The 25417-nt window shown below is 38.6% G+C and overlaps 1 protein-coding gene across 2 annotated transcripts in view; it reads right to left on the bottom strand.

Annotated features, from left to right (window-relative positions):
* The window catches only part of LOC133635873 (inactive phospholipase C-like protein 2), a 70597-nt gene that overhangs the window by 22003 nt on the left and 23177 nt on the right, over positions 1 to 25417 (bottom strand). Inside the window, exons 1-2 of one of the 2 annotated variants that reach the window (XM_062029282.1) lie at positions 24127 to 24252; positions 23 to 124 (exon numbers count right to left, since the gene is read on the bottom strand). In XM_062029282.1, coding sequence (XP_061885266.1) covers positions 23 to 124; positions 24127 to 24225 — 201 coding nt within the window. In that variant the 5' untranslated portion in view covers positions 24226 to 24252. Of the gene's footprint in view, positions 1 to 22; positions 125 to 24126; positions 24253 to 25417 lie in introns of those variants that run through there. The other variant, XM_062029281.1, reaches the window with a different exon arrangement.

Here is a 25417-nt window from a genome sequence, read left to right on the forward strand (position 1 = left end):
CGACCACGTCCTGCTGACCCACCATGGAGTGGATACAGTCGGCCGCGCCGCTGATCTTCTTCTCTGATAGGCTGCTGCTGAAGGACACCGTCTTCTTCCTCTCGCGACCCGCCCGGGAGCCATCCTGATGACATATGTAAAAAAAAAAAAAGAAGTAACCACATGATGTGAGTGCACCAGTCCAGGAAAATGATCAAAATACATGAATAACATGATTTTGATATTATTTTTTTTATCTTGATAGATTGAAAATCAACACCAATGATTTGACTGATGAATATTATCACATAATTTATTCAGAAAGTATAAATAATGACAAATAAAGATAGAATACTGTTAACCACAACATGTGAGTGTAAAAAAAAAACCCAACAACATTATGATTTGTACATTTTCAGAATGTGCTTGTTCTATTTAAAAAAAGAAAGAAAACAATCTGAAGTTGTCTTTATTTTTAAGTTATCGTGCCGTGATTTTACCAGTCCGGCCCACTTGGGAGTAGATTTTCCTCCATGTGGCCCCCGATCTAAAATGAGTTTGACACCCCTGTTCTAGATAATAATTCATGCATCTCTCACCTGCTAGTAGACCAATGTGGCCATGGCTGGTCCACTTTCACATCCCCCAAGATGGCGAAAAATACTAAAAAAAAAAAAAAACGCTTTTTTTTTAACCCTTCGTGAGGATTGTGAGGATGATTCCTCATCCAAATGGAATTACGTGAGCGTGCCGTCGGTCGACATCCCAGCGAAAGTGGAAATATTACAGTAAGTGTTTGTAATATTACAGTAAGTGTTCGTAATATTACAGTAAGTGTTTGTTTTATTATGGTTAGTTTGTACGTTTAGCATCAAACAATGCTGCTAATTTAAGTTTAATTTTGTACTAATACAGGTATGTAGTTAACTTCTTTTTACACTTGTATGAAAAGCAGGATGCATGAATCCAACTGCAGTACGCCTTCCTCGCCACCATACTACTACTACTACTAGTACTACTACTAGTACTACCACATAAAAGGGTAAGTGTGTCATATTTGAATTGCACTGTGACTTGTTTATAACTTTTATACAGGTTTTTGACACTGGAGTGTTACTAAAAACAGAGTAATGAATTGACTAAATGGGGAAAAAAAGATGGTATTAAATAAGCTCTGCTTCTTCCTACTCCTTTTCCGGACATGCCTAAGTCTAAGTCTAATGTTGAGGTGTATCTAAACCTGCCAACAATACTCCATGTACGTGTCCTGACCTGAGCATTACACAAGTATCAGCAATAATATAAGCGCTATCGCTGAGGAACTACTTTTAGCGGTGCCATAATCAATATTGACATATTGAGCTGCTGCATCGCCTCAGAGTTGGTGAAAGTTAATTCTAGATGATGAATCATGCCTCTCACCTGGATAGTAGACGATTGTGGACATAAACCCACAAGTTGCTCAACTTGGACATCCAACTTAGACCCGGAGATGGCCACCAAGAAACAGAATTATTATTTTTTTAACCCTTTGTGAGGATGATGATGAATTGTTGATGTAAATGGGAAGATACAACCATCCCATCAGTCTTTATCCCAGTAAGAGCAGATATTCTACAGTAAATTATTGTTTTATTATGTTTGTTTTTCTTTTTTAGCACTTAGCATTACTGCTACATGATGCTTAGTGTTTAATTAAAGCTGCGTCTGTTTAGTTTCTAAAACTTGTAGATCATCCTCCTTATATTCAGGCTCAAAAATCGAAGTTTGTTGTCCCAAAGTAGTCTTTGTCGTCTCTCGCCAAGCCTGCCATGATTAGTTGTCTTGTTGTTGTTGAAGGGAAAGTGAACGTCGTGATGCGTCTGTGAAATCAATACTTAAAAATGATGTAAATATGACATGTTATTATGAATGTTACTGGATACTACGTATATACTTACACTGTCTATATCAAACGTTGGCTTTTGGATGTTTTTTTAGAACACAGACTTGACCTACTCCCTTTGGCTCCATTGTTAGCTGACTTTTGCTAGTGTTTATTTATGATTTAGAATGCATGAAAAGGGAAAACATGTGTTCTTGTCCTCCTTATATTCAGGCTCAAAAATCGAAGTTTCTGGATCATCATTTGTCCCAAAGAAGTCTTTGTCGTCTCTCGTCAAGCCTGCCATGATTAGTTGTCTTGTTGTTGTTGAAGGGAAAGTGAACGTTGTGATGCGTCTGTGAAATTAATACTTAAAAATGATGTAAATATGACATGTTATTATGAATGTTACTAGATACTACGTATATACTTACACTGTCTATATCAAACGTTGGGTTTTGGATGTTTTTTCAGAACACAGACTTGACCTACTCCCTTTGGCTCCATTGTTAGCTGACTTTTGCTAGTGTTTATTTATGATTTAGAATGCATGAAAAGGAAAAACATGTGTTCTTGTCCTCCTTATATTCATGATGTAAATATGACATGTTATTATGAATGTTACTAGATACTACGTATATACTTACACTGTCTATATCAAATGCTGGCTTTAGGATGTTTTTTAGAACACCAACTTTTGTCCCTTTGGCTCCATTGTTAGCTGACTTTTGCTAGTGTTTTTTTATGATTTAGAATGCATGAAAAGGGAAAAACATGTGTTCTTGTCCTCCTTATATTCAGGCTCAAAAATCGAAGTTTCTGGATCATCATTTGTCCCAAAGTAGTCTTTGTTGTCTCTCGTCAAGCCTGCTATGATTAGTTGTCTTGTTGTTGTTGAAGGGAAAGTGAACGTTGTGATGCGTCTGTGAAATGAATACTTAAAAATTATGTAAATATGACATGTTATTATGAATGTTACTAGATACTACGTCTATACTTACACTGTCTATATCAAACGTTGGCTTTTGGATGTTTTTTCAGAACACGTACTTGACCTACTCCCTTTGGCGCCATTGTTAGCTGACTTTTGCTAGTGTTTATTTATGATTTAGAATGCATGAAAAGGAAAAACATGTGTTCTTGTCCTCCTTATATTCATGATGTAAATATGACATGTTATTATGAATGTTACTAGATACTACGTATATACTTACACTGTCTATATCAAATGCTGGCTTTTGGATGTTTTTTAGAACACGGACTTTTGTCCCTTTGGCTCCATTGTTAGCTGACTTTTGCTAGTGTTTATTTATGATTTAGAATGCATGAAAAGGAAAAACATGTGTTCTTGTCCTCCTTATATTCAGGCTCAAAAATCGAAGTTTCTTGATCATCATTTGTCCCAAAGTAGTCTTTGTTGTCTCTCTTTAAGCCTGCCATGATTAGTTGTCTTGTTGTTGAAGGGAAAGTGAACGTTGTGATGCGTCTGTCAAATGAATACTTCAAAATTATGTAAATATGACATGTTATTATGAATGTTACTAGATACTACGTATATACTTACACTGTCTATATCAAACGTTGGCTTTTGGATGTTTTTTAGAAGACGGACTTGACCTACTCGCTTTGGCTCCATTGTTAGCTGACTTTTGCTAGTGTTTATTTATGATTTAGAATGCATGAAAAGGAAAAACATGTGTTCTTGTCCTCCTTATATTCAGGCTCAAAAATCGAAGTTTCTGGATCATCATTTGTCCCAAAGTAGTCTTTGTCGTCTCTCGTCAAGCCTGCCATGATTAGTTGTCTTGTTGTTGTTGAAGGGAAAGTGAACGTTGTGATGCGTCTGTGAAATGAATACTTAAAAATGATGTAAATATGACATGTTATTATGAATGTTACTAGATACTACGTATATACTTACACTGTCTATATCAAACGTTGGCTTTTGGATGTTTTTTTAGAACACGGACTTGACCTACTCCCTTTGGCGCCATTGTTAGCTGACTTTTGCTAGTGTTTATTTATGATTTAGAATGCATGAAAAGGAAAAACATGTGTTCTTGTCCTCCTTATATTCAGGCTCAGAAATCGAAGTTTCTTGATCATCATTTGTCCCAAAGAAGTCTTTGTCGTCTCTCGTCAAGCCTGCCATGATTAGTTGTCTTGTTGTTGTTGAAGGGAAAGTGAACGTTGTGATGCGTCTGTGAAATGAATACTTAAAAATTATGTAAATATGACATGTTATTTTGAATGTTACTAGATACTACGTATATACTTACACTGTCTATATCAAATGTTGGCTTTTGGATGTTTTTTTTAGAACACGGACTTGACCTACTCCCTTTGGCTCCATTGTTAGCTGACTTTTGCTAGTGTTTATTTATGAGTTACAATGCATGAAAAGGGAAAAACATGTGTTCTTCTCCTCCTTATATTCAGGCTCAAAAATCTAATTTTTCTGGATCATCACTTGTCCCAAAGAAGTCTTTGTCGTCTCTCGTCAAGCCTGCCATGATTAGTTGTCTTGTTGTTGTTGAAGGGAAAGTGAACGTTAAATTATGTAAATATGACATGTTATTATGAATGTTACTAGATACTACGTATATACTTACACTGTCTATATCAAACGTTGGCTTTTGGATGGTTTTTCAGAACACGGACTTGACCTACTCCCTTTGGCTCCATTGTTAGCTGACTTTTGCTAGTGTTTATTTATGATTTAGAATGCATGAAAAGGAAAAACATGTGTTCTTGTCCTCCTTATATTCATGATGTAAATATGACATGTTATTATGAATGTTACTAGATACTACGTATATACTTACACTGTCTATATCAAATGCTGGCTTTTGGATGTTTTTTAGAACACAGACTTTTGTCCCTTTGGCTCCATTGTTAGCTGACTTTTGCTAGTGTTTATTTATGATTTAGAATGCATGAAAAGGAAAAACATGTGTTCTTATCCTCCTTATATTCAGGCTCAAAAATCGAAGTTTCTGGATAATCATTTGTCCCAAAGTAGTCTTTGTTGTCTCTCGTCAAGCCTGCCATGATTAGTTGTCTTGTTGTTGAAGGGAAAGTGAACGTTGTGATGCGTCTGTGAAATGAATACTTAAAAATTATGTAGATATGACATGTTATTATGAATGTTACTAGATACTACGTACATACTTACACTGTCTATATCAAACGTTGGCTTTTGGATGTTTTTTTAGAACACGGACTTGACCTACTCCCTTTGGCTCCATTGTTAGCTGACTTTTGCTAGTGTTTATTTATGATTTAGAATGCATGAAAAGGAAAAAAACATGTGTTCTTGTCCTACATAAAGATTGAGAATGCAGTTCCCCAGAAAGGCTTGTACTTAATGAATGAAATGCTGTATTATTCTGCAATGAATGTGATTGATGAGATGACTGGCATGCGAGAGTGGAAGAGAAAAAATGAGTGGAAGAGGCTTCAGTCGCAGCGGCGGTCATGAAAAAAACGAGAACATTGCAGATTAATAACGATGATTGTTTAGTGAGACCTGGTGCGTGCATTAGCATTAACAGTGTGACATGCTAATGTTGTGTTACAGCAGTCACGACATGGTGGACACAATTACTCGCTAATTACAGCCAAACTGTTCTTTTGTGTTAACGGCCCACTTCCAGTACATTCACTCCCCTTCACGCTGCAGCTTAACATCGCTGTGGGCAGGGGGAGAGGGGGGGTGGGGGGGGCGGGGCGACGACATCATGCAAAGGTTGACATGTTCTCAGACAAATGAGAGGAGCTTGTGAGAACGTGCACGAGGATGTCCGCAGCACTTTCTGTACACACCACAAGCATTCTGCTGCTGCTTCTCAGAAAACACATTCTTCATTGTCCTCAACCACTTCTGACTCCGCCTCCAATGACAGGCAGCTACCATTAGTCATTCGGAGGAGTAGAAGACTGTTTGGGAGAGTAATAAAACGAAGACTCTGGGTGATTATGCTACTAAAAGTTACGCACTCGAAGGCTCGTATTATGATTTTCATTGTAAACTTTGTGGTCTACATCAGTGGTCTCCGGGGACCGGTACCGGTCCGTGACACATTAAGTCATTTATAAACAGTGTTGGGACTAACGCGTTACTGTAACGCCGTTATTTCCGGTAGTCTAACGTGTTATTTTTTATATTCAGTAACTCAGTTACTACATAATGTGCTACTGCGTTATTTTACGTTATTTTTTATGTAGTATCGGCTAGAAACTGAGAAGATCTGAGTGTGTTTTATTGGAGCGCTGCAGTGTCGTCCTTCTGAATCTTCTTGTGTCACAACGGGGACAAGAGAAGAGGCGCGCTCTGTGTGTGTCTGGGTGTGGGTGTGGGTGTGGGAGGGGGTCGTGTCTGTGTTTACTAGGGGTGTAACGGTTCACAAAAATTTCGGTATGGTACGTACCTCGGTTTAGAGGTCACGGTTCGGTTCATTTTCGGTACAGTAAGAAAACAACAAAATGTACATTTTTTTGGTTATTTATTTACCAAATTTGTAAACAATGGCATAACATACATATACACACAGGGTCCATTGCCAGGGTTAATGTGGTCAACATATAAAATAAAAACTAAATAAGATAAGGCTCAGAATGGTTTCTTAACAAAACTTTTCTATATACAAAGTGCTTTTTTTGATTGATTGATTGAGACTTTTATTAGTAGATTGCACAGTACAGTACATATTCCGTACAATTGACCACTAAATGGTAACACTCCAATACGTTTTTCAACTTGTTTAAGTCAAGGCCCACGTTAATCAACATTAAACTGCCTCAAGTTGTTGCTCAGATTAAATAAAATGACAAAACTTTTCTTCTACATATAAAAAGTGCAACATTAAACAGTTTCAAGTCAACTCAGCCTCAGATTAACTTTTCTTCCCCCCCCCCCCCAGCCTGGTTAACTTTTTTATCTTTGTTGAGGCGATGTTCACTTGGGGGTGGTGCCGCTTCAAATGGGTTAGCATGTTTGACGTGTTGGCAGAAGCACGCCTTACCGCTGCTGAACAATGTCGGCAAACCTCCGTCCTCCATTGTTGTATCGCACCGCGCAGCCAAAGTGTTCCCAAACGGGAGATATTAACGAGGCAGGAGGGTCTTCCAGCTCTGGCTTATACATTGTTGTCCTAGCCCGGTCGCTGCTAGCATGCCGTGTGTTGTGCCTCAGTGTGCATTGTTTACACAACGTGCGCTACGCTCCCTAATATGTCCGTGTGGAAACTCGTTCGAACTGAACCGGAACCCCCGTACCGAGACGGTTCGATACAAATACACGTACCGTTACACCCCTAGTGTTTACTAACAAAACATCATGGCGGAGCTGAAGTCGAGTTTCTTAACATGGAGATTTTTTTGTCGAGCACAAAGAAAAGAGCATTTTAGTTAAATGTAAGTTGTGTCTTGGATCAAAGATCCTATGTACTGCCCAAAAACAACAATTCAAATCTGCTGAAACAGCTACAAAAGCAACACGCTTTGACGAAGCTAGTAAAGAGAGACACAGACTCCGAAGCCACTTCACCTCCACTTAAGGATTTTAACGGAGGCACTGCTAGCCAGGACAACATTGATAGAGCCATTGCAGCGTATGTGCTAGAAGACATGCAGGCTATTTCTACAGGCAGCTAATTAGCATGATACCGGGCGTCAAACGGCAAATGGCACGGAAAACATTTTCCACGTACCTGGACAGTGAAGACATAAACATGGAAAGCGAGCTAAAGAAAACACTCCAAACTCTGCCTCTGCTAATCATTCAGCACTGAAGGTACACACACTCTGTCAATTCTCTTAAATACTCTTTCATTCTACAAACCCCGTTTCCATATCAGTTGGGAAATTGTGTTAGATGTAAATATAAACTGAATACAATCATTTGCAAATCATTTTCAACCCATATTCAGCTGAATATGCTACAAAGACAACATATTTGATGTTCAAACTGATAAACTTTTTTTTTTTTTGCAAATAATCATTAACTTTAGAATTTGATGCCAGCAACACGTGACAAAGAAGTTGAGAAAGGTGGCAATAAATACTGATAAAGTTGAGGAATGCTCATCAAACACTTATTTGGAACATCCCACAGGTGAACAGGCTAATTGGGAACAGGTGGGTGCCATGATTGGGTATAAAAGTATATTCCATGAAATGCTCAGTCATTCACAAACAAGGATGGGGCGAGGGTCACCACTTTGTCAACAAATGCGGGAGCAAATTGTTGAACAGTTTAAGAAAAACCTTTCTCAACCAGCTATTGCAAGGAATTTAGGGATTTCACCATCTACGGTCCGTAATATCATCAAAGGGTTCAGAGAATCTGGAGAAATCACTGCACGTAAGCAGCTAAGCCCGTGACCTTCGATCCCTAAGGCTGTAGTGAATCAACAAGCGACATCAGTGTGTAAAGGATATCACCTCATGGGCTCAGGAACACTTCAGAAACCCACTGTCAGTAACTACAGTTGGTCGCTACATCTGTAAGTGCAAGTTAAAACTCCTATGCAAGGCGAAAACTGTTTATCAACAACACCCAGAAACGCAGTCGGCTTCGCTGGGCCTGAGCTCATCTAAGATGGACTGATACAAAGTGGAAAAGTGTTCTGTGGTCTGACGAGTCCACATTTCAAATTGTTTTTGGAAACTGTGGACGTCGTGTCCTCCGGACCAAAGAGGAAAAGAACCATCCGGATTGTTATTGGCGCAAAGTTGAAAAGCCAGCATCTGTGATGGTATGGGGGTGTATTAGTGCCCAAGACATGGGTAACTTACACATCTGTGAAGGTGCCATTAATGCTGAAAGGTACATACAGGTTTTGGAGCAACATATGTTGCCATCCAAGCAACGTTACCATGGACGCCCCCGCTTATTTCAGCAAGACAATGCCAAGCCACGTGGCTTCATAGTAAAAGAGTGCTGGTACTAGACTGGCCTGCCTGTAGTCCAGACCTGTCTCCCATTGAAAATGTGTGGCGCATTATGAAGCCTAAAATACCACAACGCAGACCCCCGAACTGTTGAACAACTTAAGCTGTACATCAAGCAAGAATGGGAAAGAATTCCACCTGAGAAGCTTCAAAAATGTGTCTCCTTAGTTCCCAAACGTTTACTGAGTGTTGTTAAAAGGAAAGGCCATGTAACACAGTGGTGAACATGCCCTTTCCCAACTACTTTGGCACGTGTTGCAGCCATGAAATTCTAAGTTAATTATTATTTGCAAAAAAAAAATTATGAGTTTGAACATCAAATATGTTGTCTTTGTAGTGCATTCAACTGAATATGGGTTGAAAAGGATTTGCAAATCATTGTATTCCGTTTATATTTACATCTAACACAATTTCCCAACTCATATGGAAACGGGGTTTGTAGACTGCTAGAGTGTTTCATTATCACATCACTCTAAATGTATGGACTATAAAGTTCACAAACATAAAGAGGGTGTGTTGTATGTAGAGCACATGGCTTAGCAGAGTTCAGTGATGCAAATGCATGTCAAGTTGATCAACACATTGTATTATTCTCCAGTGCAATAACAGGACTGAAATGAAGGCTAAAGGGGCATTAATGGGAGTTGGAAAAAAAAAAAATTAACTAAATAGTTACTTTTCACAGTAACGCATTACTTTTTGGTGTAAGTAACTGAGTTAGTAACTGAGTTACTTTTGAAATAAAGTACCTAGTAACTGTAACTAGTTACTGGTTTTCAGTAACTAACCCAACACTGTTTATAAACGACTGCATTTTCTCCGACGTAACTTTTGCCTGTCCCACTAGACCAGGGGTCGGCAACCCAAAATGTTGAAAGAGCCATATTGGACCAAAAATACAAAAACAAATCTGTCTGGAGCCGCAAAAAATTAAAAGCCATATTACATGTGTCATGAGATATAAATTTAATTAAGAGGACTTAAAGGAAACTAAATGACCTCAAATATAGCTACAAATGAGGCATAATGATGCAATATTATTGTACATATCGCTAGCCTAAATAGCATGTTAGCATCGATTAGCTTGCAGTCATGCAGTGACCAAATATGTCTGATTAGCACTCCACACAAGTCAATAACATCAACAAAACTCACCTTTGTGCACTCATGCACAACGTTAAAAGTGTGGTGGACAAAATGAGACAGAAAAAGAAGTGGCATAAAACACGTCCTAGAAAGTCGGAGAAAGTTATACATGTAAACAAACTATACGGTGAGTTCAGGGACCGCCAAAATTAGTAGGACAAAACGGCGCTCGCCAAATACTCGAATCAGTGAAGCATGTTTAATATAAACAGTGTGATTTATAACAATTAGGGAGGTTTGTGTCATGTTTGTCCTCCTACAGAAACCATACTAAAACAAAAAAATTGATTTTTTTCCCCTCATCTTTTTCCATTCTTCATACATTTTTGAAAAATCTCCAGAGAGCCACTAGGGCGGCGCTAAAGAGCCGCATGCGGCTCTAGAGCCGCGGGTTGCCGACCCCTGCACTAGACCAGTGCTTTTCAACCTTTTTGGAGCCAAGGTACATTTTTTTCATTGAAAAAATGCGGAGGCACACCACCAGCACAGAACATTAAAAAATTCAACTCAGCAGCCGACATAGACAGTAAAAAGTCGTTGTCGCAATTGTTGGATGTGACTTTAAAGCATAACCAAGCATGCATCAGTATAGCTCTTGTCTCAAAGTAGATGTACTGTCACCACCTGTCACATCACGCCGTGACTTATTTGGAGTTTTCTGCTGTTTTCCTGTGTGTAGTGTTTTAGTTCTTGTCTTGCGCTCCTATTTTGGTGGCTTTTTCTCTTTATTTTGTATTTTCCTGTAGCAGTTTCATGTCTTCCTTGACCGCTATTCCCCACACCTGCTTTGTTGAAGCAATCAAGAATATTTCAGTTGTTTTTATCCTTCTTTGTGGGGACATTGTTGATCGTCATGTCATGTTCGGATGTACTATGTGGACGCCGTCTTTGCTCCACAGTAAGTCTTTGCTGTCGTCCAGCATTCTGTTTTTGTTTAATTTGTAGCCAGTTCAGTTTGAATTTTGTTCTGCAAAGCCTTCCCAAAGCTTCAATGCCTTTTCTTAGCGGCACTCACCTTTTGTTTATTTTTGGTTTAAGCATTAGACACCTTTTTACCTGCACACTGCCTCCCGCTGTACAATTACTGGTTTGCAAAAAATATTTTTAACCCAAATAGGTAAAATTAGATAATCTCCCACGGCACACCAGACTGTATTTTACAGCACACTCGTGTGCCACGGCACAGTGGTTGAAAAATACTGCACTAGACACACCAATAAGCTTGTTTATAGATGTACAATAAAACATTTTCTTGCCATTTGTTATAACTTTGTAACATGATACAATGCACATTAATGCACACATAAAATATAAATGTGACAGATTGTAGCCAAAGGCTGATTTCCCTCTGCATCTCATTGCGAAGAAACATGCCCAGGGCTCCCACTAATTCAGCGTTATAGAGACTTGTATTTTTCATGCACTTATTTTTGCTGTATTTATCTGGCACAAGTGGAAAGCCGGTCCCTGAAAATAATGCCTACATCAAACCGGTCCGTGGTGCAAAAAAAGTTGGGGACCGCTGGTCTACATGACATGTAAAGGTGGTCCAAATGTTGCATAGATGATGTTCTACAGACTAGGGTTGTACGGTATACCGGTACTGGTATAGTATCGCTGTACTAATGAATCAAAAACGGTACTATACTCTGTTTGAAAAGTACCGGTGCGTCATCACGTCGTGACATTGCTGGTTTTACCAGCAGAGGAGCATGTTCGGCAGTGCACAATCACGGAGTACTTACAAGCAGACAGTGTGTAGACAGAAAAGGGAGAACTGACGCATTTTGGTCTAAAACCTAACAATAAATGTGAAGTTATAACACTGAAACGTCCTCAAGAAGAGGTGTTTTAAGCAGTCTGCAGTGTTTTAGTTACTTCTAAATCACTAATCCTCGCCTCCATGGCAACAAATGAAGTAAGTTTCTAACAAGTATCATTATCACTGCAGGACGAGGAAAAGCTAGACATGCTTCACTACACACCGTAGGAGGATACGATAGCTAACCGCTATCAGCAAGCTAGCACACTGAATGTAAACAAATGCCATGGTCCCAGTCTGTGGAACGCTCTCCCTGACCACATGAGGGCACCACAGACTGTGGATGCTTTTAAAAAAAGCTTAAAAACCCTTCTTTTTAAAAAAAAAAGCCTTTTTAATATATATATATATATGCATACTAGTTCTAGCTACTTGGCTGTTCTAGTTTTTATTTATATTTATTTTCTATTATCTTTTTATTTTTATTTTTTAATACAGTGTAGCACTTTGAGGTTGTTTATTCAATGTAAAGTGCTTTTTACAAATAAAATCTATTATTATTATTATTATTACGCCTGACTCAACAGCCATACATGTCACACTAAGGGTGGCCATATGAACAACGACAACACTGTCATAAACATGTGCCATATTTTGAAACCATACTAAACAACAATGACAAACACATTTTGGGAGAATATTTGCACCGCAACACAACATAAACACTACAGAACAAATTCCCAGAATTCCCTGCAGCACCAACTCTTCTGGGACGCTACAATATAAACAAACGCCATTGGTGGATCTACACCCAACATCCACTGTAATGATACCAAGTACAATAGCGTATCTAGTCGATACTACTATGATTACATCGCTATTTTTTATCATCACAAAATCTTTTTTTCCTTTTTAAAAAATTCATATTATGTTTATAAACTCAGGAAATACGTCCCTGGACACATGAGGACTTTGAATATGACCAATGTATGATCCTGTAACTACTTGGTATTGGACCGATACCTAAATTTGTGGTATCATCCAAAACTAATGTAAAGTATCCAAACAACAGAAGAAAAAGTGATTATTACATTTTAACAGAAGTGTAAATAGAACACGTTGAAAGAGAAAGTAAGCAGATCGTAACAGTAAATGAACAAGTGGATTAGTAATCCATTTTTACAGCTTGTCCTTTATAATTATGACAACATAGAATGATAAATGACACAATATGTTACTGCATACGTCAGCAGACAAATTAGGAACCTTTGTTTGCTTACTTACAACTAAAAAAACTAGTTGTCTAGTATGTTCAAAATTGTTCTTCGATTGCAATAATAAACATATGTTTAATGTACCGTAAGATTTTTTGTTAAAATAAAGCCAATAATGCCATTTTTTTGTGGTCCGCCTTATTTAGAAAAGTATTGAAAAGTGCCAAAATGTATTTCGGTACCGGTACAACACTACTACAGACCATCTTCAAGACACACTGACCCTCTCTCCTTGTGGGCGCGCTTATCTACGTGCCTCCACTTCGACCACATTGTAGTTTTTAATCGCTTCCATTGTGAGTCTACTGACAGATATAAGTTCCAACTACTTTGTGTTAGAAATGGCAACAGCGGAGGATGCATGTGCATCTACGAGACAGTCTGCCCCACAACAAGAGGATAGAGACAACACGCCACGAAAGAATTACGTCCGCCACAAATAAAAAAAATAATAAAAAAATTTAAAAAAAAAAAAATTTTTTTTTTTTTTTTTATTGTCCTGTCCAGCTTTTTAGGCAAATCATATAGTTGATGTAGATGCCTATATAGGCTGTTGAGATTTACTTTACAAAAGAGAAGTGTAGGATACTTCTCTTGTTGCCTTATTTGTATTTGACCACTACAGTTTTCTGTTTATTTGTTACTGACTGTGGCAGGACACCTCTGCCTCTGTTTCACTTTATGTTGCTGGTAAATAATATGGTTGTAGTAGTAGGCTAAAGTTAAATTATTTAGTATGCACTAATTAAAGGGGCAGAGCTTCAAGAGACATTTTAGCTCTTATATTTTATAAGATATATTTTTTGTAAGAACCACAATTAATAAATATATTTCAGTGAATAACTTATTGTTCAAATCTGTATATAAATATGTACATAAAGTGTTGTAATTATCTTGTAAAATGGATGGATGGATGGACGTTTAAAACAAAACTGTTATTATTAATTAGTAAGTATACATTTTTTGAGCCTTTTTAGAGAAAATCATATTGTAGTAAATTATGCAAATTACTCTGTCATGGTGACCACGCCCATATCCACGCCCCCACCGCCACAGGTATCTTGGCAGTTTATGGGAAACACTGGACAAAGAAGGAACTTTTTGACGACTGCGTCAGACTGCAATGGCCGACTAACGCAAAGCACTCTGGGTAAATGCGCTGACGTCTCTAATGGAAGAAAACGTCACAAATTGGGCAAACGGCTTGTTTGAAGGAAGGCAAGATTGTTTTATAAACGTCTCCACCATGCTTCCGTGCTTTAGTTTCACATTTTCGGGACTGATGCAAATACACAAAAACGGGTACCAACAGGTGAGAACAGTTTTGCATTTAGGCAACTGTTGTCCAGACAAAAATAAGAGTTTACATGTAAGACAAAAATACTAACAGTGTATGTTTCGGCCTTTACAAGCTTTCCCAGGTTCTAAACCAAAGGCCGTGGGCTGAGCCAGGACAGGTGGTGCACTTTCAAACGCACTTCAAGCTTATGTTTCTCAAAAAATAGCTTTATTAGCTTTATTAGCCAGCCTATGGCTATGTTATTTTGGGGGTTTTTTTGTTTTGTTTTTTGTCATAAAAAAATACAATCATGTATGCTTATGGACTGTATATTGATATATGATTTAGGAACCAGAAATATTAATAACAGAAAGAAACAACCCTTTTGTGCGAATGAGTGTGAATGGGGGAGGGAGGTTTTTTGGGTTGTGTTTTTTATGTTGATATAATAAAACAAATTTAAAAAATTTTAATTTTTTATTTTTTTTTTTTATTTCTTGTGCAGCCCGGTACCAATCGATCCACGAACCGGTACCGGGCCGCGGCCTGGTGTTTGGGGACCACTGCTGTAAATGACACATAATCTAAATGACGCTTTATAATTCAATGAATTAACTTGCAATATATCAAAACATATTTTCATGGCAATTCAAAAAACAAATAATTTAACTTAATTAGAGCTGTCCGATAATCCCTTTTTTGCCGATATCCGATATTGTCCAACTCTTAATTACCGATTTAGATATCAACCGATACGATATATACAGTCGTGGAATTAACACAATACCATGCCTAATTTTGATGTGATGCCCCGCTGGATGCATTAAACAATGTAACAAAGTTTTCCAAAATAAATCAACTCAAGTTATGGAAAAAAATGCCAACATGGCACTGCCATATTTATTATTGAAGTCACAAAGTGCATTGTTTTTTTTAACATGCCTCAAAACAGCAGCTTGGAATTTGGGACATGCTCTCCTTGAGAGAGCATGAGGAGGTTGAGGTGGGCGGAGTTGGGGTGCGTATATTGTAGCGTCCCGGAAGAGTCAGTGCTGCAAGGGGTTCTGGGTATTTGTTCTGTTGTGTTTATGTTGTGTTACGGTGCGGATGTTCTCCTGAAATGTGTTTGTCATTCTTGTTTGGTGTGGGTTCACAGTGTGGCGCATATTTGTAACAGTGTTAAAGTTGTTTATACGGATACCCTCAGTGTGACCTGTATGGCTGTTGACCAAGTATGCCTTGTATTCACTTGTGTGTGTGAAAAGCCGTAGATATTATGTGATTGGGCCGGCAAGCAAAGGCAGTGCCTTTAAGGTTTATTGGCGCTCTGTACTTCTCCCTACGTCCGTGTACACAGCGGCATTTTAAAAAGTCATAAATTCGACTTTTTGAAACCGATACCGATAATTTCCGACATTACATTTTAAAGCATTTATTGGCCGATAATATCGGCAGTCCGATATTATCGGACATCTCTAAACTTAATATATGCAGTACTAGAGAAATATAAATGACACAAAAATGGCTACCACAATCATAATGAGAAAAATGTAAATACAGTAGCGCAGTAGACCCAAGTATTCATCAAACACCACCACAATGACCCACACCAAGGTGCAGTAGCGCAGTAGGCCAAAGCATTCATCAAGCAACAAATAAATAATGAATTTAACTTAATAATATATGCAGGACTACAGAACTATAAATAACACAAAAATGGCTACCACAGTGTATGCTAAACCCAACTCTGACTACATGTGCCAGTGTCCTACTTGCTAACAATATCAAGGATTAGCAAGATGCTACATGCTAATGTAGCATTACAAACTGTCACTGTGACAGGAATTACCCTTTTATTTCAAATTGGCTCGGCGATTAAATGTAAATGTGAGTAAATCCTTCTGTACACTGTCCTCATGCAGAGCTTGGACCAGGTGTTTGACACACCTGAGGTAAACATTGACTTTACTAATTTACATGTACTTTTAGGATAGGATAGGACTTTATTGTCATTGCACAAGTACAACGAAACTATGTTTTCAGCACAAACCCGTTCAAGATTAGACAAACAAACAGTGTACATGGGTCGCCAAAAGCTGATGGGTCGCTGATGGGTCGCCAAAAGCGCCCCGTAAAAGATAAGAAAAAGGTAAAACGCTGGGGAAGAAGATGAGTAAAAAAAAATACAATCTAGACTGGGCTCCTAAGGGGGCCTAGTCTGGAGTGGGAAAAAACCTCCATGCAATGCACACATAAACACGTTACATTTAATCACGACAACTCGCAACAGAGGGGCGGGGAGTTGGGGCCCAGGAGGTCGACTGCTGCTATAAATGCGACCGCCCTTACCAGAGGCAAGACAGAAATCTCTTTATCTCCTTTATGTATCTAGGATAAGGCAATTAAAAATGATTTTCACTTGCAATGCTGACCATAAGGAGGCCTTTAGTGGTGTGTCTATAATATAATTAGTTCTAATGAATTCAAACATTTGTCAATGAGCTCTGAGTGTGTGCTCCTACTGGCATCGACTGTCTACTTTTTAAGTCTGTGGTATAAAACGAGTAAAACATCAATACAGTGTTTGATTTGAGTATTTGAACACTTCCAACATTGATCACAAATTCATCAAAACACAAGTTCATTCAATGTTGTTGAAAAATCCAAAACATTGCAACTTTTGCCACAACTTTCTAAAGAAAAACTGGCCCAGTTTCAGGCATTTTTTCACGAAATAAGCCCACAAAATCCTGGAAGGACCGGCGAGACTTTATTTAATAAGACTAATGTGATTTGGTTGTTTCTTCAGTAAAACCTAACATTTGGTTTTCATGGTGACCCCAGGAGGTTTTGCATCACCAGACCACAAACAAATGTTCTCAGGAGCTTGTGCTAAATACTTTGCAACATACTTTGCACATATTCAAATATAACTTGGCTCTCTGCCAGATTTGTTAGTCAACTACAAACGTGGCAGCTTAGAGGTCGAATACTCTGGTTTTTCTTCAGGGAAGCGACTCAGTGCCCTCGTGTGTGAGATTTGATGGGCCTTTTGCAACACTCTAGGACTATTGAAAAATCAATCGGCTGAGTGAAAGATAATCGGTCGTTAATGCCTGACTCGGGTTTAACCTCGTTGCACTGAAGTGTGTCACGAGCACGCTGTGTCGAGCTGGAGGAAGTAGTTGTGTGTGGGAATAAACATTTGACAGAAAATGTGGTTTCCACGCTCACACAGGAACCGATGAGAACGCCTGCTCTTTTTACAGCTCTTGAACGCCAAACAACTGAGGGCTGGTCTTTATGCAGCTCTTGAACGCCACACAACTGAGATCAGGTCTTTTTACAGCTCTTGAACGCCACACGACTGAGATCAGGTCTTTTTACAGTTCTTGAATGCCAAACAACTCAGATCTGGTCCTTATGCAGCTTTTGAACGCCACACAACTGAGGTCTGGTCTATATGCAGATCTTGAACGCCACACAACTGAGGTCTGGTCTTTATGCAGCTCTTGAATATGCCACACAACTCAGGTCTGGTCCTTATGCAGCTCTTGAACGCCACACAACTGAGGTCTGGCCCTTATGCAGCTCTTGAACGCCACACAACTGAGGTCTGGTCTATATGCAGATCTTGAACGCCACACAACTGAGGTCTGGTCCTTATGCAGCTCTTGAACGCCACACAACTAAAGTCTGGCCCTTATGCAGCTCTTGAACGCCACACAACTGAGGTCTGGTCCTTATGCAGCTCTTGAATGCCACACAACTGAAGTCTGGCCCTTATGCAGCTCTTAAAAGCCACACAACTCAGGTCTGGTCCTTATGCAGCTCTTGAACGCCACACAACTCAGGTCTGGTCTTTATGCAGCTCTTGAACGCCACACAACTCAGGTCTGGTCTAAATGCAGATCTTGAACGCCACACAACTGAGGTCTGGTCCTTATGCAGCTCTTAAAAGCCACACAACTCAGGTCTGGTCTTTATGCAGCTCTTGGACGCCAAACAACTCAGGTCTGGTCTTTATGCAACTCTTGAACGCCACACAACTGAGGTCTGGTCTATACGCAGATCTTGAACGCCACACAGCTGAGGTCTGGTCTTTTTGCAGCTCTTGAATGCCACACAACTCAGATCTGGTCTTTATGCAGCTCTTGAACGCCACACAACTGAGATCAGGTCATTATGTAGCTCTTGAACACCACACAACTCAGGTCTGGTCTTTATGCAGCTCTTGAACGCCACACAACTGAGATCAGGTCATTATGCAGCTCTTGAACGCCACACAACTCAGGTCTGGTCTTTATGCAGCTCTTGAACGCCACACAACTCAAATCTGGTCTTTATGCAGCTCTTGAACGCCACACAACAGAGGTCTGGTCTTCATGCAGCTCTTGAATGCCACACAACTGAGGTTTGGTCTTTATGCAGCTCTTGAACGCCACACAACTGAGGTCTGGTCTTTATCCAGCTCTTGAACGCCACACAACTGTGGTCTGGTCTTTATGCAGCTCTTGAACGCCGCACAACTGAGGTCTGGTCTTTATCCAGCTCTTGAACGCCACACAACTGTGGTCTGGTCTTTATCCAGCTCTTGAACGCCACACAACTGTGTTCTGGTCTTTATGCAGCTCTTGAACGCCGCACAACTGAGGTCTGGTCTTTATCCAGCTCTTGAACGCCACACAACTGAGATCTGGTCTTCATGCAGCTCGCCCACTGTAACACGATAATACTTCCCAATGTGACGACTTTCTTCCTCAATGTTTACCAGCGGTGCAATATTCTTGTTTACTTGTTAATTCCACTATTTATTATTTATTCCTGGCTGCTGGAGGACCCTCAGGAGCCAATCGGAGTGTTTTTATGGGAATGACCAAAAAATAAACAGCTCTGCTATGTACTGCAGTGCAGTACTGCACTACACCACTAAGCTACAACCACCTTATAAACATATTGCTCCATCAATACTACAGTACAGGTGTACCAATACAACTTTTGCACTCCAGATACGATGCCGATATTGGAGTATTAGTGGATATCAACACGAATCTTACATACTTGTGTTATTCTGGAGTGTGGAATGTTGGAAAAAAAACTTGACCAAGTGAAATTGCTCAAACAGAACACATATAATTATGGGAAACTCTAACCTATTTATTATTAAACATATGGAATGGACTTACATTTGAAGTGGAGTGGTAATTGGTTTTTGGTGACACCTAGGGGCCCATAATAAGTTAAAATCATGACGCAGTAGGTTGAACGATGCGGACACGTTTGTTACTGAATACTTTCCAATACGCTTCTGCCTTGACGTAATATACAACAATAAATTATTACATGTTGTGTGACACTGCAATGTTGTTCCATTGAGGACACTTAGTATGGCTAGCTTGTGTGCTGTTGTGTGCTTAGCTGTTGCGTACTTGTTAGGTCCGAGTAGCTTATAACTTAGCATGTTTACTTTTTATTAATGACTGTACTAAAATAGAAGAAATTGTGTGCTTATTGGAGGACATTTAGCTGTTAACTGGCTGTCCATCCTTGCACGCTGCAGGTCTGCTGGTATCGCACATGGTATCACACACGAGTAAACACCCTGCAGGACTGCTTGTATCGCACATGATATCACACACAAGTAAACACGCTGCAGGACTGCTTGTATAGTACATGATATCACACACAAGTAAACACGCTGCAGGACTGCTTGTATCGCACATGATATCACACACAAGTAAACATTCTGCAGGACTGCTTGTATCGCACATGGTATCACACAAGTAAACATTCTGCAGGACTGCTTGTATCCCACATATCCCACATAAGTAAACACGCTGCAGGACTGCTTGTATCGCACATGATATCACACAAGTAAACACGCTGCAGGACTGCTTGTATCGCACATGGTATCACACACAAGTAAACATTCTGCAGGACTGCTTGTATCGCACATGGTATCACACACAAGTAAACATTCTGCAGTACTGCTTGTATCGCACACCGTATCCCACACAAGTAAACATGCTACAGTAGTGCTTGTATTGCACATGATATCACACAAAAGTAAATACGCTGCAGGACTGCAAGTATCCCACATGATATCACACACAAGTAAACACGCTGCAGGACTGCTTGTATCGAGCATGATATCACACAAGTAAACACGCTGCAGGACTGCTTGTATCGCACATGATATCACACAAGTAAACATTCTGCAAGACTGCTTGTATCCCACATATTAACACAAGTAAACACGGTGCAGGACTGCTTGTATCGCACATGATATCACACACAAGTAAACACGCTGCAGGACTGCTTGTATTGCACATGATATCGCACACAAGTAAACATTCTGCAGGACTGCTTGTATCGCACATGGTATCACACACAAGTAAACATTCTGCAGTACTGCTTGTATCACACACGGTATCCCACACAAGTAAAAATGCTACAGTACTGCTTTTATCGCACATGATATCACACAAAAGTAAACACGCTGCAGGACTGCTTGTATCGCACATGATCTCACACACAAGTAAACACGCTGCAGGACTGCTTGTATCACACATGATATCACACAAAAGTAAACACGCTGCAGGGCTGCTAGTATCGCACATGATATCACACACAAGTAAACACGCTGCAGGACTGCTTGCATCGAGCATGATATCACACAAGTAAACACGCTGCAGGACTGCTTGTATCGAACATGATATCACACAAGTAAACACGCTGCAGGACTGCTTGTATCGAGCATGATATCACACAAGTAAATACGCTGCAGGACTGCTTGTATCGAGCATGATATCACACAAGTAAACACGCTGCAGGACTGCTTGCATCGCACATGATATCACAAACAAGTAAACACGCTGTAGGACTGCTTGTATCACACATTATATCATACACAAGTAAAGGCGCAGCAGGGCTGCTTGTATCGCACATGGTATCACACACAAGTAAACATTCTGCAGTACTGCTTGTATCGCACACGGTATCCCACACAAGTATACATGCTGCAGTACTGCTTGTATCGCACATGATATCACACAAAAGTAAACATGCTGCAGGACAGACATATTAACTATGGTATCAAGACGCATCGTTTTTGCTCGGGTAAGGTTGTATTTAATGATTTAACTTCACGTCTACTGCCATGTTTGTTGTTGTTGTTGGTGCGTGCAACAACAACAACATTTACGAGTAGTGTTTTTATCCAAATATAACTATAGATGTCAACATTGTGTATGTGCTGAAAGATTAATTTATGATTGTTTATCAAAATATAACTATAGATGTCAACATTGTGTACGTGCTGAAAGATTAATTTATGATTGTTTATCAAAATATAACTATAGATGTCAACATTGTGTATATGCTGAAAAATTTATTTATGATTGTTTATCAAAATATAACTATAGATGTCAACATTGTGTACGTGCTGAAAGATTCACTTACTATTGTTTATCAAAATATAACTATAGATGTCAACATTGTGTATGTGCTGAAAGATTCATTTATGATTGTTTATCAAAATGTACACTACCGTTCAAAAGTTTAGGGTCACCCAAACAATTTTGTGGAATATCCTTCATTTCTAAGAACAAGAATAGTCTGTCGAGTTTCAGATGAAAGTTCTCTTTTTCTGGCCATTTTGAGCGTTTAATTGACCCCACAAATGTGATGCTCCAGAAACTCAATCTGCTCAAAGGAAGGTCAGTTTTGTAGCTTCTGTAACGAGCTAAACGGTTTTCAGATGTGTGAACATGATTGCACAAGGGTTTTCTAATTTCAATTAGCCTTCTGAGCCAATGAGCAAACACATTGTACCATTAGAACACTGGAGTGATAGTTGCTGGAAATGGGCCTCTATACACCTATGTAGATATTGCACCAAAAACCAGACATTTGCAGCTAGAATAGTCATTTACCACATTAGCAATGTATAGAGTGTATTTCTTTAACGTTAAGACTAGTTTAAAGTTATCTTCATTGAAAAGTACAGTGCTTTTCCTTCAAAAATAAGGACATTTCAATTTGACCCCAAACTTTTGAACGGTAGTGTAACTATAGATGTCAACATTGTGTATATGCTGAAAAATTAATTTATGATTGTTTATCAAAATATGAATATAGATGTCAACATTGTGTATGTGCTGAAAGATTCATTTATGATTGTTTATCAAAATATAACTATAAATGTAAAAATTGTGTATGTGCTGAAAGATTAATTTATGATTGTTTATCAAAATATAACTATAGATGTCAACATTGAGTATGTGCTGAAATATTAATCTATGATTGTTTTAGTTTTTGCTCACATTTGATTTCTTTTATTTAGACTTGCAGAGTTGGTGCTTTTTGAAAACACTCGTAGCAAACATGTGTTTAAGAAAGACAAATAATATCAAGATAATACTTCAGAGGAAATACTAAACATTAATCGTGTTTCAAACAAACCTTTAACACAGGGGTGTCAAACTCATTTTAGATCGGGGGCCACATGGAGAAAAATTTACTCCCAAGTGGGCCGGACTGGTAAAATCACGGCACGATAACTTAAAAATAAAGACAACTTCAGGTTGTTTTCTTTGTTTAAAAATAGAACAAGCACAATCTGAAAATGTACAAATCATAATGTTGTTGGGTTTGTTTGTTCTTTACAATTAACTGTTGCAGTTAATAGTGTATATACTTTATTTGTCATTATTTATATTTTCTACATAAATTATGTGATAATGTTCATCAGTCAACTCGTTGGTGTTCATTTTCAATCTATGAAGATAACAAAAATAATATCAAATTCAAATTATAGGATGTTATTTATGTAGTTTGCTCATTTTCCTCAACTGGTGCACTAACATCATGTGGTTTATTTGTTTTTACATATGTAGCATCATTTACAAAGATACAAAGAATTGCTATTGCGACATCTAGTGGACACATTTAGAACAGCAGTTTATTTCATTCAAAAATTCAAGGTTAATTTTTATACTTAAACTCATCCTGGGGGGGCGGATAAAACCTGTTTGCGGGCCTGATCCGGCCCTCGGGCCGTACGTTTGACACCCCTGCTTTAACAGAATGCATTTCTTGTTTTCGTTCATATTCATATCGTTCATTTTCAGTTTGTGCTGATTGAACCGCCGCAGCGTAAACACGGGAAGGCGCAGTGGGTCACCGAGACAAAGCGAGCGGCGGACAAGCAAGTGGAAAGAATATTATACAAACAATTGATCTTCTGATGTAAGTCAAGCAAGCAAGCATGCAGACTTCCTTCTGCCAAGACCACTTCCCCACAGAGCAGGATTCTCTTGCATAAGCGATGCATGAAAAATGACTAGAGTAATAGAAGAATGTGGTGACACGTGATGTATGACAGGGATCAACAGTTGATCAGTGGTTTTTCATCACATAATTACATCTGCGGGGGCGTCCTATTTTCCAAAAGACTGATTTTGTGGGGCATATTTAGTGGTGGGCCGCACTGAGGCCTCGTGGTTCGCATGTTAGCCACACAGGCAGGAAGTGGAGGGTTGGAAAACATGCGTGTCAGCTTAGTGCAGGGGTCGGCAACCCAAAATGTTGAAAGAGCCATATTGGACCAAAAATACAAAAACAAATCTGTCTGGAGCCGCAAAAAATTAAAAGCCATATTACATGTGTCATGAGATATACATTTAATTAAGAGGACTTAAAGGAAACTAAATGAGCTCAAATATAGCTACAGATGAGGCATAATGATGCAATATGTACATATCGCTAGCCTAAATAGCATGTTAGCATCGATTAGCTTGCAGTCATGCAGTGACCAAATATGTCTGATTAGCACTCCACACAAGTCAATAACATCAACAAAACTCACCTTTGTGCGTTCACGCACGACGTTAAAAGTGTGGTGGACAAAATGAGACAGAAAAAGTGGCATAAAACACGTCCTAGAAAGTCGGAGAAAGTTATACATGCAAACAAACTATACGGTGAGTTCAAGGACCGCCAAAATAAGTAGGACAAAACGGCGCTCGCCAAATACTCGAATCAGTGAAGCATGTTTAATATAAACAGTGTGATTTATAACAATTAGGGAGGTTTGGGTCATGTTTGTCCTCATACAGAAACCATACTAAAACAAAAAATTTTTTATTTTTTTTTCCCCTCATCTTTTTTCATTCTTCATACATTTTGGAAAAATCTCCAGAGAGCCACTAGGGCGGCGCTAAAGAGCCGCATGCGGCTCTAGAGCCGCGGGTTGCCGACCCCTGGCTTAGTGGGAGACCCTCTACTGTCCATACCGGAATTTGAACGATTCTTTGTCCATATTAGGAATATGACCTCAAATGTGCATCGTGATCTACATTGCAGACTCCTGCCATAATAATATCACTGTACATTAATGATAATATTACTGTATATTATTACTGTGCATTGATATTACTGTACATTAATGACAATATTACTGTACATTATTACTGTGAATTTATGATATTACTGTCCATTAATGGCATTACTGTACATTAATGACATTACTGTACATTAATGACAATATTACTGTACAATAAAAATATGACTGTTCATTGATTATACTACTGTACATTGATGATAATATTACTGTACATTGATGATAATATTACTGTACATTAATAATATTACTGTAAATTGATGACAATAATTACATTACTGTACATTGATAATATTACTGTACATTACTAATATTACTGTACATTGACGACAATATTACTGTACATCAATGATAATATTACTGTACATTAAGGATAAAATGATTGTACATTAATATGACTGTACATTGATGACAGTATTACTGTACATTGATGACAATATTACTGTACAATAATAAAATATCACTGTACATTAAGGATAAAATGATTGTACATTAATATTACTGTACATTAATAAAATATCACTGTACATTAAGGATACAATTATTGTACATTAATATTACTGTGCATTAATGACAATATTACTGTACATTGATGATATTACTGTACATTAATAACATTACTGTACATTGATAATAGTACTGTACATTAAGGATAATATTATTGTACATTAAGGATATTATTACTGTACATTGATAATTATACTGTACATTAATGATATTACTGTACATTAATGACATTACTGTACATTAATGACAA

This window comes from Entelurus aequoreus, linkage group LG20, assembly GCF_033978785.1.
Source record: "Entelurus aequoreus isolate RoL-2023_Sb linkage group LG20, RoL_Eaeq_v1.1, whole genome shotgun sequence".
NCBI classification, from domain to species: Eukaryota; Metazoa; Chordata; class Actinopteri; order Syngnathiformes; family Syngnathidae; genus Entelurus; species Entelurus aequoreus.